The sequence below is a fragment of the Stegostoma tigrinum genome, chromosome 4 (genome assembly GCF_030684315.1).
Source record: "Stegostoma tigrinum isolate sSteTig4 chromosome 4, sSteTig4.hap1, whole genome shotgun sequence".
Classification (NCBI taxonomy): domain Eukaryota; kingdom Metazoa; phylum Chordata; class Chondrichthyes; order Orectolobiformes; family Stegostomatidae; genus Stegostoma; species Stegostoma tigrinum.
Window position 1 is genome coordinate 22,027,736 of NC_081357.1, and position 14,760 is coordinate 22,042,495.

A 14,760-nucleotide genomic window follows, 5' to 3' on the forward strand; every position below is an offset into this window, starting at 1 on the left:
GCAGTTTCTGCTTGGTTATTGTAATCTGAGACTTCTCAATAACTCTTCGGGCTTCAGCGAAGTTGCTATTGCAAATGCAAATAGGATAAATAAGAAAAAGGTATCATCTGATGGTGCATAATTCTTAGAACTCTAATCCAGATATTGAACACACTAAAAATATTAAAATGGAGTTCAAATGCAACATTTCACAGGACTTAAAGCTTTTATACACCCAAAGCACAGAAAATCTAACTCACGTTTGGGGGCGGCACGGTGGCTCAGTGGTTAGCACTGTAGCCTCACAGTGCCAGGGAACTGGGTTCGATTCCCGCCTCGGGCGACTGTCTGTGTGGAGTTTGCACATTCTCCCCTTGTCTGCCTGGGTGTCCTCCGGGTGCTCCGGTTTCTTCCCAAAGACGTGCAGGCTAGGTGGATCGGCCATGCTAAATTGCCCGTAGTGTTCAGGGGTGTGTGGGTTATAGGGGGATGGGTCAGGGTGGATGCTTTAAGGGGCGGTGTGGACTTGTTGGGCCGAAGGGCCTGTTTCCACACTGTAGGGAATCTAGTCTAAAAAAAAAAATCAGCAATCGATACAAAATGGCAATGTGCCAAAAACTGTTCACAAATGTGAAGTATTTCTTTTTATTTAACTGGCCTTTTTGAAATCCTTTCCAATAATATTTACATCCATCAAATGCTCCCTGCAGACAAGGTTATCGGTGTTCTAGACCAACAAACTTACAAAATCACTTCCAAACGTATTCCTTCCACATTCTGAAATTCTGTTCCAACTTTAATTGCAACTCTGAAGTACTTAAGTTGCACTTTCACTCTGAGGCATTCATACCACTGAGAATTCAACACTGCAGAGTATTATTTTGCGAGATACAAGTTATTAATTTTGGAAAATGTTCTGTATGCCACACCAAATACTGACCAACATCTGATTTTGTTTTCTGTTCGTTCTTTTGCAAAGGAACATTCCCAGCAAGGTCACCTAACTGCTCAGGATAATGATGGAGGTAAGTTGTCTATGAACCAAAAAGGTACACTCGAAGGGCTAAGATGATTTTGATGGAATGGGAATGTGTATCCAAGTCCTGATGTGAATTGAAGGCAAACTGGGAAGCAATGATCTTCAGATGCATCTAAAGTTCACCTCCTACCCAATTTGAGAGACTGAGAGGAGTGTACTGCCAAGAAAGCCTGGGCAAGTTACAACAACACATTTAGATAGAATAAACTGTAAAAGGTGCATAGGCAAGGGAGTAATTGCATGGTTAGATTAGAATAAAGAAATAACGGTCAAGCAGATTACCTTGTTCTAGATAACATCAAGCTCATGCATCATTGCAGGGTGTGTTTACCGAACAAGTGGAAAATAGTTTCACGCTTAAGATTTACAAATGTCGAATGCAGTCAGATCATCACAGAATTACTACACTGCAGGACTAGCCATTTGGCCCATTGTGCCTCTGCTGGCTCTATTATTTAGTCCACTGGTGTCAACTGGCACCAATCTGCTATCAATCTTTTTTTTCCCCCCTATATTCCTGCATGTAATTTCTATCCACACACAAAAGAAAATCAACCGCCATCTTGAATACTTCAATTAACCACGCACCCAACACAAGAGTCACTTGTCTCAGAATACCAGGCCTGCTGTAATCAAAAAAACATTGGAGGTTGGTCCAGAGGTTAGTGGTCTATATTAACACCCAAGAAGTTGGAGGTGAGGCGCCTGGTGATGAGATCATAGGAGCAGAAGTAATACATAGGATTCCTCAAACCTGCTTTATCATCAATACAATGCTTTTCCTCAAGTCTATTTTTCTGTCAGCTCATCAAATTATTTAATTCCAAGTAATGAAAACTATATATCAATCTTCACTACATTTAAAGATGGAACATTCACAACCTTTAAAGGTAGGCAAATTACTAAGATTGACAACCTAATGAGAGCAGAAATCTTTTCCACTCCATTCAAAATGATCACTTTCTTAACCAGAGATTAATTTTACAATCCACAGAGGCCTATAGCACGAAACTCAACTTTTCAGCTGAATGGCGATAGGAATAACAACAAAAAAATTAACATCTTGAATTTTTTTTACTATCAGAAATGATTATAAAGACTAAAGCCTAAACATTTGTTGGTATGGAACTTCAAAATAGAGAGAAAAATTCCCCTTTCAGACTTGTCTCGTATCTCATTCTCCGCACAACTGCAGTCCTTATAGCAGACAGTCCACAGTTCCTAAAGTGTGCCTGCTTTGTCAAGTAGTAACTTTGACCGACTGCTTCCGGATGCTTTCCTCAGTTTTTGGAGTTCCTTAAATTCACCGCCAGAACTGAATTCCATTTTGAGGATTCCTCTTCTAGTCAAGTTAGAAGAATCTCCCAGAATCCATACAAGTCTGCAAGGTGTGACTGAAGACAATCTCCTCTGATATCTGGCTGAAGCAGCTCAAAAGGTAAACCACCTCTTCTAGTTTTTTCTTTTACTGACCACATCGGACTTCTGATGTTTGATATTTCAGCCTGTAACCCAACTTCAAAAATGGTTTCCTCTTTCATCTTCCCTTTGGCAACATGGAATACTTTAACTTTGTATCTAGCAAGAAATATTCTTTAGCTCTTCTTTATTGCACTCTCTACATAGTCTACTTCCAAGATGAAAAATTCAACTATTTATAACGTTTAACACTTCTCTGGAATTCTGGGAGATTAAGGAATCTACACATGGTAATAGCTACTTTATAATAGAGAACTCAAGTGTTGTTGAAAAAATAAATTACATTAGTTGAAGTTTTACCTCTTTCACTCATCAGGACAGATGAAAGAATATCAACTTTCAGAAGGCAGAAACAACTGCAGGAGAACCAATACTGATTTGCAGGTAACTGAACTCTGACTGGTCAAAGCATTGTCATGGATAGAATTAGTTATTTATATGGAAAAAAAAGGTAGGTTAGAGTCAGCATGAATTTCTAAACTGGAAAATAGAGCTCAACTAACTTGAGAGCTTTTTGAATGGGTTACAGAGAGATTTGATTAACGTCCAGAAGAATTGATACAGTGCAAGGAAAGATGAGGAAAAGTTATCAGGTATGGAATAAAATGGAGGTTGGCAATATTTGCCGAGTGACAGGGGACAGCATAGTGAATAATGGATATCTGTTGGGTTACACAAAGGCTAAAATGAGATCTGACAGAGGCTTTCAAAATTATGAGGGGTTGAATAGGGTAGATAGGCAGAAATTGTTCTTGATTGTAAAAGAATCAAAAACCAGAGGGCACAAATTTAAAGTAGTTTGCAAAAGAAGCACAGGAGATGAAAAACCTGTGTTACAGGAGTAGTTGGAGTCTAGAATGTACATTCAATTGAGGCATTCAAGAGGGCATTGGGTGATTATCTGAATAGAAATAAAATGCAAGGGTGTGGGAAAGTGCAGAAGGTTGGCACTGGTAATCAATTTCAACTCAACAGCATTGCAGACAAGGGCCGAGTGTCCTCTTTTGCTGTAACATAGGAACAAAACAAAAGTGCAGCACAGAAACAAGCCCTTCGGCCCGCCAAGCCTGTGCCAATCATCATGCCCTAACTAAGCTAAAATAAAAACAAACGTTCTTCCCCTGTTCGGCCCGCATCCCCCTATTCCCTCTCGATTCATAGAACCATTCAGTAGCTTCTTAAATGTTGCTAATGTGCCTGCTTCCACTACCTTTCTGCCAGTATGTTCCAGGCTTCTAATACTCTGTGTGAGAGACTTCCCTCATCTCCCTTAAAGTTCTGCTCTCTCACCTTGAACCTGTTCCCCTGGTATAAATGAAACGTCAACCCTGGGGGAGAAAAGCATCTGGCCATTCGCCCTATCTTTGCACCTCAATTTTGTACACCTCTATCAGGATTCCTCTCAGTCGCCGTCTTTCCAGTGAAAACAATCCTTGCTTCTTCAACCTTTCCTCGCAGCCAATGCCCTGGAGACTGGGCAACATTCTGGTGAACCTTTTCTGCACTCTCTCAAAAGCTCCCATGTCCTTCTGATAGCGTGGCAACCAAAACTGCACACAATACTCCAAAAGCAGCCTAACAAGGGTTTTATATAGTTGTAACATAGTTTGCCAACTCTTATACTCCATGCCCCGGCCAATGAAGGCAAGCGTACGAAATATGCCTTCTTATTCACCCTGGCCACTTGTGTTGCCACTTTTAGGGAATCGTGGAACTGTACGCCCAGCTTTGTCTGCATGTTAATGCTCTTAAGGGTTCTGTCATTTACTGTCTAATACGCACCTAAATTTGATCCTGCAAAATGCATCACCTTGCACTTGATGATAAAATGAGAGGCTGGATGAACACAGCAGGCCAAGCAGCATCTCAGGGGCACAAAAGCTGACGTTTCGGGCCTAGACCCTTCATCAAAGAGGGGGATGGGGTGAGGGTTCTGGAATAAATAGGGAGAGAGGGGGAGGTGGACCGAAGATGGAGAGAAAAGAAGATGGGTGGAGAGGAGAGTATAGGTGGGGAGGTAGGGAGGGGATAAGTCAGTCCAGGGAAGACGGACAGGTCAAGGAGGTGGGATGAGGTTAGTAGGTAGGAGATGGAGGTGTGGCTTGGGGTGGGAGGAAGGGATGGGTGAGAGGAAGAACAGATTAGGGAGGCAGAGACAGGTTGGACTGGTTTTGGGATACAGTAGGTGGAGGGGAAGAGCTGGGCTGGTTGTGTGGTGCAGTGGGGGGGAGGGGACGAACTGGGCTGGTTTTGGGATGCGGTGGGGAAAGGGGAGATTTTGAAGCTGGTGAAGTCCACATTGATACCATTGGGCTGCAGGGTTCCCAAGCGGAATATGAGTTGCTGTTCCTGCAACCTTTGGGTGGCATCATTGTGGCACTGCAGGAGGCCCATGATGGACATATCATCTAAAGAATGGGAGGGGGAGTGGAAATGGTTTGCGACTGGGAGGTGCAGTTGTTTATTGCGAAGCGAGTGCAGGTGTTCTACAAAGCGGTCCCCAAGCCTCCGCTTGGTTTCCCCAATGTAGAGGCAGCCACACCGGGTACAATGGATGCAGTATACCATATTGGCAGATGTGCGGGTGAACGTCTGCTTAATATGGAAAGTCATCTTGGGGCCTGGGATAGGGGTGAGGGAGGAGGTGTGGGGGCAAGTGTAGCATTTCCTGCGGTTGCAGGGGAAGGTGCCGGGTGCGGTGGGGTTGGAGGGCAGTGTGGAGCGAACAAGGGAGTCACAGAGAGAGTGGTCTCTCCGGAAAGCAGACAAGGGTGGGGATGGAAAAACGTCTTGGGTGGTGGAGTCAGATTGTAGATGGCGGAAGTGTCGGAGGATGATGCGTTGTATCCGGAGGTTGGTGGGGTAGTGTGTGTGAACGAGGGGGATCCTCTTTGGGCGGTTGTGGCGGGGGCGGGGTGTGAGGGATGTGTTGCGGGAAATACAGGAGACGCGGTAAAGGGCGTTCTCGACCACTGTGGGGGGGAAGTTGCGGTCCTTGAAGAACTTGGACATCTGGTATGTGCGGGAATGGAATGCCTCATCGTGGGAGCAGATGCGGCGGAGGCGGAGGAATTGGGAATAGGGGATGGAATTTTTGCAGGAGGGTGGGTGGGAGGTGGTGTATTCTAGGTAGCTGTGGGAGTCGGTGGGCTTGAAATGGACATCGGTTCCAAGCTGGTTGCCTGGTTCGCTCCACACTGCCCTCCAACCCCACCACACCCGGCACCTTCCCCTGCAACCGCAGGAAATGCTACACTTGCCCCCACACCTATCCCAGGCCCCAAGATGACTTTCCATATTAAGCAGAGGTTCACCTGCATATCTGCCAATGTGGTATACTGCAGCCACTGTACCCAGAGTGGCTTCCTCTACATTGGGGAAACCAAGCGGAGGCTTGGGGACCACTTTGCAGAACACCTCCGCTCGGTTTGCAATAAACAACTGCACCTCCCAGTTGCAAACCATTTCCACTCCCCCTCCCATTCTTTAGATGACATGTCCATCATGGGCCTCCTGCACTGCCACAATGATGCCACCCAAAGGTTGCAGGAACAGCAACTCATATTCCGCTTGGGAACCCTGCAGCCCAATGGTATCAATGTGGACTTCACCAGCTTCAAAATCTCCCCTTCCCCCACCGCATCCCAAAACCAGCCCAGTTCGTCCCCTCCCCCCACTGCACCACACAACCAGCCCAGCTCTTCCCCTTCACCCACTACATCCCAAAACCAGTCCAACCTGTCTCTGCCTCCCTAATCTGTTCTTCCTCTCACCCATCCCTTCCTCCCACCCCAAGCCGCACCTCCATCTCCTACCTACTAACCTCATCCCACCTCCTTGACCTGTCCGCCTTCCCTGGACTGACCTATCCCCTCCCTACCTCCCCACCTATATTCTCCTCTCCACCTATCTTCTTTTCTCTCCATCTTCGGTCCGCCTCCCCCTCTCTCCCTATTTATTCCAGAACCCTCACCCCATCCCCCTCTCTGATGAAGGGTCTAGGCCCGAAACATCCGCTTTTGTGCTCCTGAGATGCTGCTGGGCCTGCTGTGTTCATCCAGCCTCACATTTTATTATCTTGGATTCTCCAGCATCTGCAGTTCCCATTATCACCTTGCACTTGCCTTGATTAGACACCATGTGCCTTTTCTGTGCCCAAGTTGCCAGTCTATCACAAGCCCATCACAATCATTGGCACTATCAACAACTCCAATCTTCGTGTCATCTGTAGGTACTAATCAGACCATCCACATTTTTGTCCAGATCATTTATACAAACGAGGACCCAAGACCGATCCTTGTGGACCACTACTAGCCACAGGTCTTCATTCTGAAAAACACCCTTTCCACTGCCACCCTGTATTCTATGACCAAGTGAGTTTTGTATCTATTTAGCCAGCCCATCCTGTTTTTACTTTTTGTACTGATCTGCCATGTGAAACTTTATCTAATGCCTTACTAAAGTCCACATAAACTACATTCACAGTCCTTTTCTCGATTATCTTTGCATTTTTTTTGAAAAGGTGGCAATCAAGTTGGTGAGATATGATCTTCCCCATACAAAATCATGCTGCCCGTCACAAACTAGTCAGTATCTTCTCTGAGAGCTTCCCACCACAGACGCCAGGGAACAATACTGGCTAATCTCCAGTCCTCTGGAACCTCTCCTATCAAAGACGATGTGAAGATATCTGCTAATGCCCCAGCTATTTCTTCCCTTGCCTGTCGCACTAACCTGGGATTGATCCCATTCGGCCCTGGGGACTTGTCTACCTTAATGCAATTTAGGATACCCAAAACTTCCTCCTTTAATATACTGACATTCTCTAGAGTGTTCACACACTCATCCCTGACCACAACATCAGTCATGTCCTTCTCCATGGTGAGTACGCATTGAGGATCTCTCCCACTTCCTGTGGTTCCATGAATAACTTGCCTTGGTGCCCGAGGGGGCCTACTCTTTCCCTTGCTACCCTCTTTCTTCTCATACATGCATAAAAAGCCTTAGGATTCTCCTGGACTCTGTTTGCTAAATGCACCTTTAAGCCTTCCTAATTCTACATTTAAGTTCCTTCCTAATTTCTCTATACTCCTCAAGGGCTGTGTCAGTTTATGGCTGCCTAGGTCTATCGTATGCTTCCTTTAGACCAAGTTTGGCTTCCTCTACATTGGGGAAACCAAGCAGAGGCTTGGGGACCGCTTTGCAGAACACCACGCTCGGTTCGCCAAAAACAACTGCATCTCCCAGTCATGAACCATTTCAACTCCCCCTCACATTCCTTGGACGACATGTCCACCCTAGGCCTCCTGGAGTGCCATAACAATGCCACCCGAAGATTGCAGGAACAGCAACTCGCATTCCGCTTGGGAACCCTGCAGCCCAACGGCAATGTGGATTTCACAAGCTTCAAAATTTCCCCTCCCCCCTACTGCATCCCAAAACCAGCCCAGCTCTCTAACTTGTTCTTCCTCTCACCTATCCCCTCCTCCCACCTCAAGCCGCACCTCCATTCCCTACCTACTAACCTCATCCCACCCCCTTGACCTGTCTGTCTGCCCCGGACTGGCCTATCCACTCCCTACCTCCCCTCCTATACTCACCTCTACGGGCTCCATCCCTGCCTCTTTGACCAGTCTTTCTCCTCTCCACCTATCTTCTCTTCTATCCACCTTTGATCCGCCTCCCCCCTCTTCCTATTTATTTCAGAACCCTCTCCCCCTCCCCCTTCTCTGCTGAAGGGTCTAGGCCCGAAGTGTCAGCTTTTGTGCTCCTCAGATGCTGCTTGGCCTGCTGTGTTCATCCAGCTCCACACTTTGTTATCTTGGACTCTCCAGCATCTGCAGTTCCCATTATATGTTACAATTTACTGTCATCCATGGTTCCTGAATCCTGCCATTCCTATCCTTCAGTTTTGCAGGGTCATGCAAGTCCTGCACTTCAAACAACCGGTTTTTAAAAAGCCTCGCACATGCCAACCATAGATTTGTCCCCAATCCACATTCCCTTGCTCCTGTCCAATTTGGATGTAATTGGCCCTTGCCCAATGGCCAGTCTTGTCCTTGTCCATGCGACTCAAAATCTTAGGGTGTAATGGTCACTAAGCCCAGAATGGTCTCCGACTGAAGCATTGATCACCTGTCCTGGTTCATTCCCTAGTACCAATAGTACGGCCTCCTCGCTGGTTGGATTGTCAACATACTGTCTCAAAAAGCCCTCCTGGACACAACTAACAAATTGATCTCCATCTGAGCCCCTGGATCTGAGACAGTCCCAGTCAATAAGAGGAAAGTTGAAGTCATGCACCACAAACTTCTGCATTTTTCACAGCTTTCCAGTATTTGGCTACATATCTGTTCTTCTGTGGGCTGTTGGGAGGTCAATAGAAACCCTCAACATTGTGATTTCACCCTTCCTATTCCTGAGCTCCACCCATAATGCCTGGCTGCAAGATCCCTCTGATGTATTCTCCCTAATGGGCTTTAATTTTGAGGATACATTAGGGTTAGTTTTCATTTAATTGGAAAGATGTGCCCAGACAAATTCCTTTTCCCTGCAGAGGAGTGGGCCTCTGTATGAATACATACATCCCTTCTAGCAAGGGTAAGAGAGAGCCACATTGCAAGCTCAACAACATCTTAAATTGGCTATTAGTGGAATTATTGGCACACTTGGAACAGGTGAGCACATGCTGTCTAATTTAATCTAATATTGAACATTATGTCCCGAGTTTGCAAGCAGGATCTTTTTGAATAGAGTCAGTATTCTGTTGATTGTGAAGGACGTGCTATTTGACATGATCAGCCTGTCGTTGAGATATATTGCCTAAGTGCCTGCCATCACAGCAACACCAAAATACATTGCTCGTTCATGCAGAGCATCTATTTTGCCTTGATAACAGCATTCCGTTACAACACATGATACCACTATATTGTAGGAGTTTGAGTGGTTATCTTCACCTATAGCTCAAACACTGGGAGATCTCATCATTTGAGGCTAATTTGGAGGCAAACTGGACACTTTTCATTGCCAAAATAAGCAGCCTTAAGCTCATGCGCGAGTATGAACTATATACAGAAATGTAATGATCTGATCAGTACAGCTATTATCCAGTAGGATAGCTTTGATGTATCTTGTTTTGAACTGTAGTTTGTACCATGAGCAAATGGTTCAAACGTCATTCACAAGATTGTTAGACAGAGTCTTGCAAGATATCGACCCAGTCATGAGAAGGAATGCCATTAAATGTCCAATTTGACTGTACAATTATAGGTTACAGAAAATATATTCACAATTCAAACGATGTTTAAAATCACACTTGCCTTCAGCCTTTGCAAGCAGAGTGCAGGCTGACGGCAATTGGCAGAACAGTCATTACCCATATGAGGAAAAACCTTTATTTACAGTAGTAGTAGTTAGAATTTAAAATTCAGTGTCTGATTGGATGGTGGAAATAGATTCAAAAGTAATTGGATAAACACTTGAAGATTAAATTGTAGCAATATGAAGGAAGCAGATGACATTGAGTCACTGGATTGAAGAAGTGACGCAGACTTGATGGGCTGTATGCTTGTTATTTGTTGCACCAATTCTACACCAGGCAGAGAGACTACAGAAAGAGGCAAAAACTGCAGCCAAACTTTCAGCTTGCTCCTTTCCACTACCTGTCAATTTTGTTAGGGGTGGTTAATTTTGATGGGTTTTCTTATACATCAGAAGTGAAGAGCCAATGTTATTTCCCAGTTAGAAAGTAGATTTAGACCAAACCTCCCAGAATAGAATTTCTCAGATGCAATTTCAGAAAACAGTGACAACTGAGCAGCATCATAGTATATTATCGTGACTTCTGCCACACTACCTAAAATAGGGTTGTTCGGACGCGCAAGAGACTGAGCATGGGCTCTGTACAATTTAATATTTCTTTCTCCAAATTATTACAGTTTCTGGAATGAAAGTATAATCTGGATTATAATAATCTTCCCCTTCTGCCTGGGCTGTTTCCACTTCCTGCTCCAATTGTTCTTTCAGGTTTACGACACGATTCCTCAAATAAAAAGAAAATTCACTGACCTAAATTAACACTGATTCAATTCTTGAGAAGGGCGCTATATGCTAGAGCTTTTGGGTTGCAGTTATACCTGAAAGGCACCATTCCCATTACAAGTAGCAAGTAATAAATGATTTCCTCATTTTATCTCCATTGTTAGCTCTGATCACACCTTTCCCCAAGACCATATCATCTTGGTCTGAGTCAGTGATTTGTTTACACTGACATGTGGGCTCTAGCAACTGTATACAATAATATAAAGTAAACGCTCGTGTGCTGACCTTTTCATTTTCCACACTCTTAAAAAAGTTCCACCAGCGATCCCAGTGCAAATTAAATTCTATCCACGCTCACATTTTAAAAATCAGGTTTCCGTGAGCAGAGGGAGGTTGTAATCATGAAGAATATTTTGGACAATAAGAAAGAATATTCTCTTATATCCAGAAAGATTTCGTTCAGGGCTTCAAAGAATCTTCAGTAATTGAGTGCACGAACAAATAGGGTAATAACCCTACTGGTGAAAACCCATCTCACGAAGGGTCCGGTTTCTGGCTTTACTATTCTGAAATTAAAACAGCAGTAATTATTTTTGCTGCATTAATTTAATTGCTAGGACAAAAAAGTTAGCCAGCCTGTCTTATCACTGTTCCTAAATGAAGTAGAGTCAACAGAAAAACCCAGAAAGGGTGGCAATGTCTTCAATACACAGGGATACCACCTCCAAGCCACTCATCATCCTGAATTGAAAATATCTAATGCTGTTCTTTCACACTTGCTGGGTCACAGTCCTGGAATTCCCTCCCTAATTGCATTGTGCATCAACCCACTGTAGTAGATGGCAGCAGTTCAAGAAGGCAGCTCACCACCACATTCTCAAGGGCAACTAGGGATGGGCAATAAGTGGTGATCCAGCCAGTGGCACCCACATCCTACAAAAATATAAAATAATCATTTCAGACTCTAGCTTTTTGGAAGGTAGTGATGACCAAATTATTCTTCTCTTTATTTTCTCTATATTAAAGAAATATTACACCCTTTGGACATAAGGCAGTTAAGAATTAACTATACCAATAAGGAAGGGGGTCTAATTAGGAAACGGAGGGCCGTTGAGGAAGGCAGCCAACACATTTCTTCCTGGTCAAAGCCCAAGCAAGCAAAGTTGCTAGTCCTTCTGATGTGCCTCAATGCCCACCTGGGCCTGAAATTGACAGCAAAGTGGGAAGCAGCCCATTAGTTTGCTACAAATCAATCTCAATTAGAGAGAAGGCAGGGCAAACCACTCTAGGTCTCATCCTGCAACGAAAGAATTGTGGCCAGCAGGTAGGCACCTTTACTGTTATTTCTAATTAGGACATACTTCTGCCCTTGACTTAAAAATTACGATTATGTCGTTTGCTCACAATTTTGTGATCTGTTTGGAAAAATAACATGTTTATAAAAGAAATGGATTTCAAGTCAATTACAATTTAGAAATGAAGAAATGAGGAAGTTCTGCAACATGCATTAAAATATTTTTAGAAGAATGGGATATAATAGACTCAAGGGATCCCAATTATGTTTGTGCTCTATAAGGTCAATATGTTAATGCTAACTACACTGAACGACAACCAATTAATTACTCTTCTGAAGCAAGGAAGAACTTGAAAAACAAAATGTGCAGCAGTAATGTATCAGAGTCTTCCAAATGTATTTTGCCATAGCTATAAAGTATTTCATACCCAAGAAACGTTGCGTGCAATCCAGAAAGAATGCATGTCCTATATATCGTAACATAATTGAAAATATAGAATGCATGTTGCCAAATCCCCGTGCCCCATGAAATATTTGAGTATATTTTGCACTTTCAGAGAGCCAGTATAGCCGAGATGGCCAAATGGGAGCTCATAAACGCTGGAAACAGACACCGTATATGACAAAGTATGAGTCCTAATTTGGGATTTTGAGATAGTTGGGAATTCATTGCACAGGGGCAGGAGAAGTTGGTTTCTGTTTTAAATATAGGAGCAAATTTAATAGAAAGTGAGATGTTTGGGGAGACAAATGCAGATTGGGTGACTGCTTTGTAGAACACCTCCGTTCAGTCTGTAAGCACAACTCCGACCATTCCATTTGCTTGCCATTTCAATGCACCATTCTGTTTTCCTGTTCACATTCCTATCCTAGGCCTGCTTCAGTGTCCACTGAAGCCCAAAACAAGTTGCAGCAACTACACCTCATCTTTCTGATTAGGATCTTTACATCCTTTAAACCCAACTATCTTTTTCTGAAAATTTTGACTAAGTGTTGGAAGATGCAGGACATAAAAATGTACCTCAAATGAAGAAATGTTAAGAGTATTCCCTTTAAGATGTCCTGGGAGCCCATCATCATAGGGGCCGAAGGAAATAAAGAGCAAAACCCACAAGTACCTTGCAAAAGTGTATTAGGTGTTCATTTACTCATGAAATCTGTGGCTTCAATATTACGAAACGGTAATACTTCCTCCAGCATCAAACAGATGACTGCTAAATTGTATTACTGTGGGAAATACATGCATTGGTGTGCATCACAAGGTGTGACATTCCCTCTTCTCCCAATCCACTCATTAAGAGGACAAATGCTTTCTTGCACACAGCACAAACCTGACACCAATGTTTTTTTTTAAATTACAAAAGCAAGGGTGTCATATAGCTTGAAATAATTGCAGCTTTGCATGGAGATAAATAGTCATTACTATTCTGATGCACGTACTTAAGCTCTTGGCTTCTAGATGTCCGTAACACTACAGAGGAATATGCAGAAAACATTTTTCTTATCAGCATGTGGTTACATTGAACAACTTGAAAGGAGAGTGCTAAAATCACTTCATGTCTGGTATTTATCTCATATGCCTCAGCCTCCTCAATGTCACAAAAGATTGTCTCAGAGAGGGCACTTCAGGCTAGTGATAAAGTTTTCTATTAAAATACAAAAGGAGTTGGATTTTGTTGCACAGAAAAATGGGACATTACAAGGTATTTGATTCTGTACTTACAACTGAAAAGACAAGCAGAACTTGTCTAGAACGCAAAATAATCTGCTTCCACATTTGCTCGGTCAATGAAGAAGGCACTTGTCATTTCTAAAGCAGAGATTTACATTTATAATTTCATGAACACACCTAACATCTTTGTTGAGTTCAGACTGGGCCAAGGAGAAAGGAGACAACATTCCCTCTCAACGCCATCATATGGTGATATATAATTGCCAGAAATGCAAGTTCCTTTAAGGCTTAAACAGAACACCTGTAGAATTCAAGGAGATTAGATAATGCTCATTGGACTCTATTTAACAAGAGGCCTTCCTAAGCAGGGTGCTGGTTCCTGGATAGTGCCAGCGTTATACAGCACAGGAGAGGGAAAATGAAAATTGACGTTTGTACTCAACTACGGATACAGTAATCTCAAAAATCATTTGCTATCTACTTCAACATATCGATATCAGCACGCGAAACAAAGATGACAAATGACCTTTGCAACAAATTTTAATACATGGGTTCACCTTGAAAAGCACATCTTAATTAACACTTGGGCTATTTGTTTTGTTTGTAAAATGCACAAGACGCATTGCATTCTTGGTATTTTTTGGACACTAAGTATATAAAACTACTGAAGGGGACACTCAGTGAAGGTGTTGCTTTCACAACGCTGTGCTAATTCTGCTAAATTATCAATTACGAAGATCTTCCTGGAGGCTTTTACCATAAAGCTTTTCTCTTTTCTAGAGTCTAAACTCAGGGGCATCAGACAAGCCCAAATCCAAAATCTGCTCTGACAACTGCTCACACTTTGGAGGTCTGTGACAAACTCCACCACAGCAGTTGAGACAATTCATAATATACTTGATAAAAGTTAAATTGGGCCCTTGTAGTGGAGCTAGGAAATCTTTACAAAAACTCCAGGATTTGGATCTGCATCAACAACTTTGCCAAAAATTAGTCAAATCCCCTGTTGGGCCATACCACCTACCAGATTTCATTGAAATATGTTCGCTAATTTTGAGAAACATTGTTTATGGACAAACAGACAAGCTAGCAAGTTCAAAAATAATACATCCGCCCAACTTCAGTGGCAGAATTGAAAAGAAAAACAGGCTCTGATGTCTTAGTTCATTAATTCAACAACTCTTACCTCAATCACTCTGGAGTCAAAGTCTTCATAAGTTTCTGTAAATAAAAAAAAAGGAACTTTCACTTCAACGA

The 14,760-nt window shown here is 43.2% G+C and overlaps 1 protein-coding gene across 1 annotated transcript in view; it reads right to left on the minus strand.

Annotated features, from left to right (window-relative positions):
- Positions 1 to 14,760, minus strand: part of mrps5 (mitochondrial ribosomal protein S5) — a 130,497-nt gene that overhangs the window by 63,834 nt on the left and 51,903 nt on the right. The window contains exon 5 of the mRNA XM_048531860.2: positions 14,690 to 14,724. Coding sequence (XP_048387817.2) covers positions 14,690 to 14,724 — 35 coding nt within the window. The remainder of the gene's footprint in view (positions 1 to 14,689; positions 14,725 to 14,760) is intronic.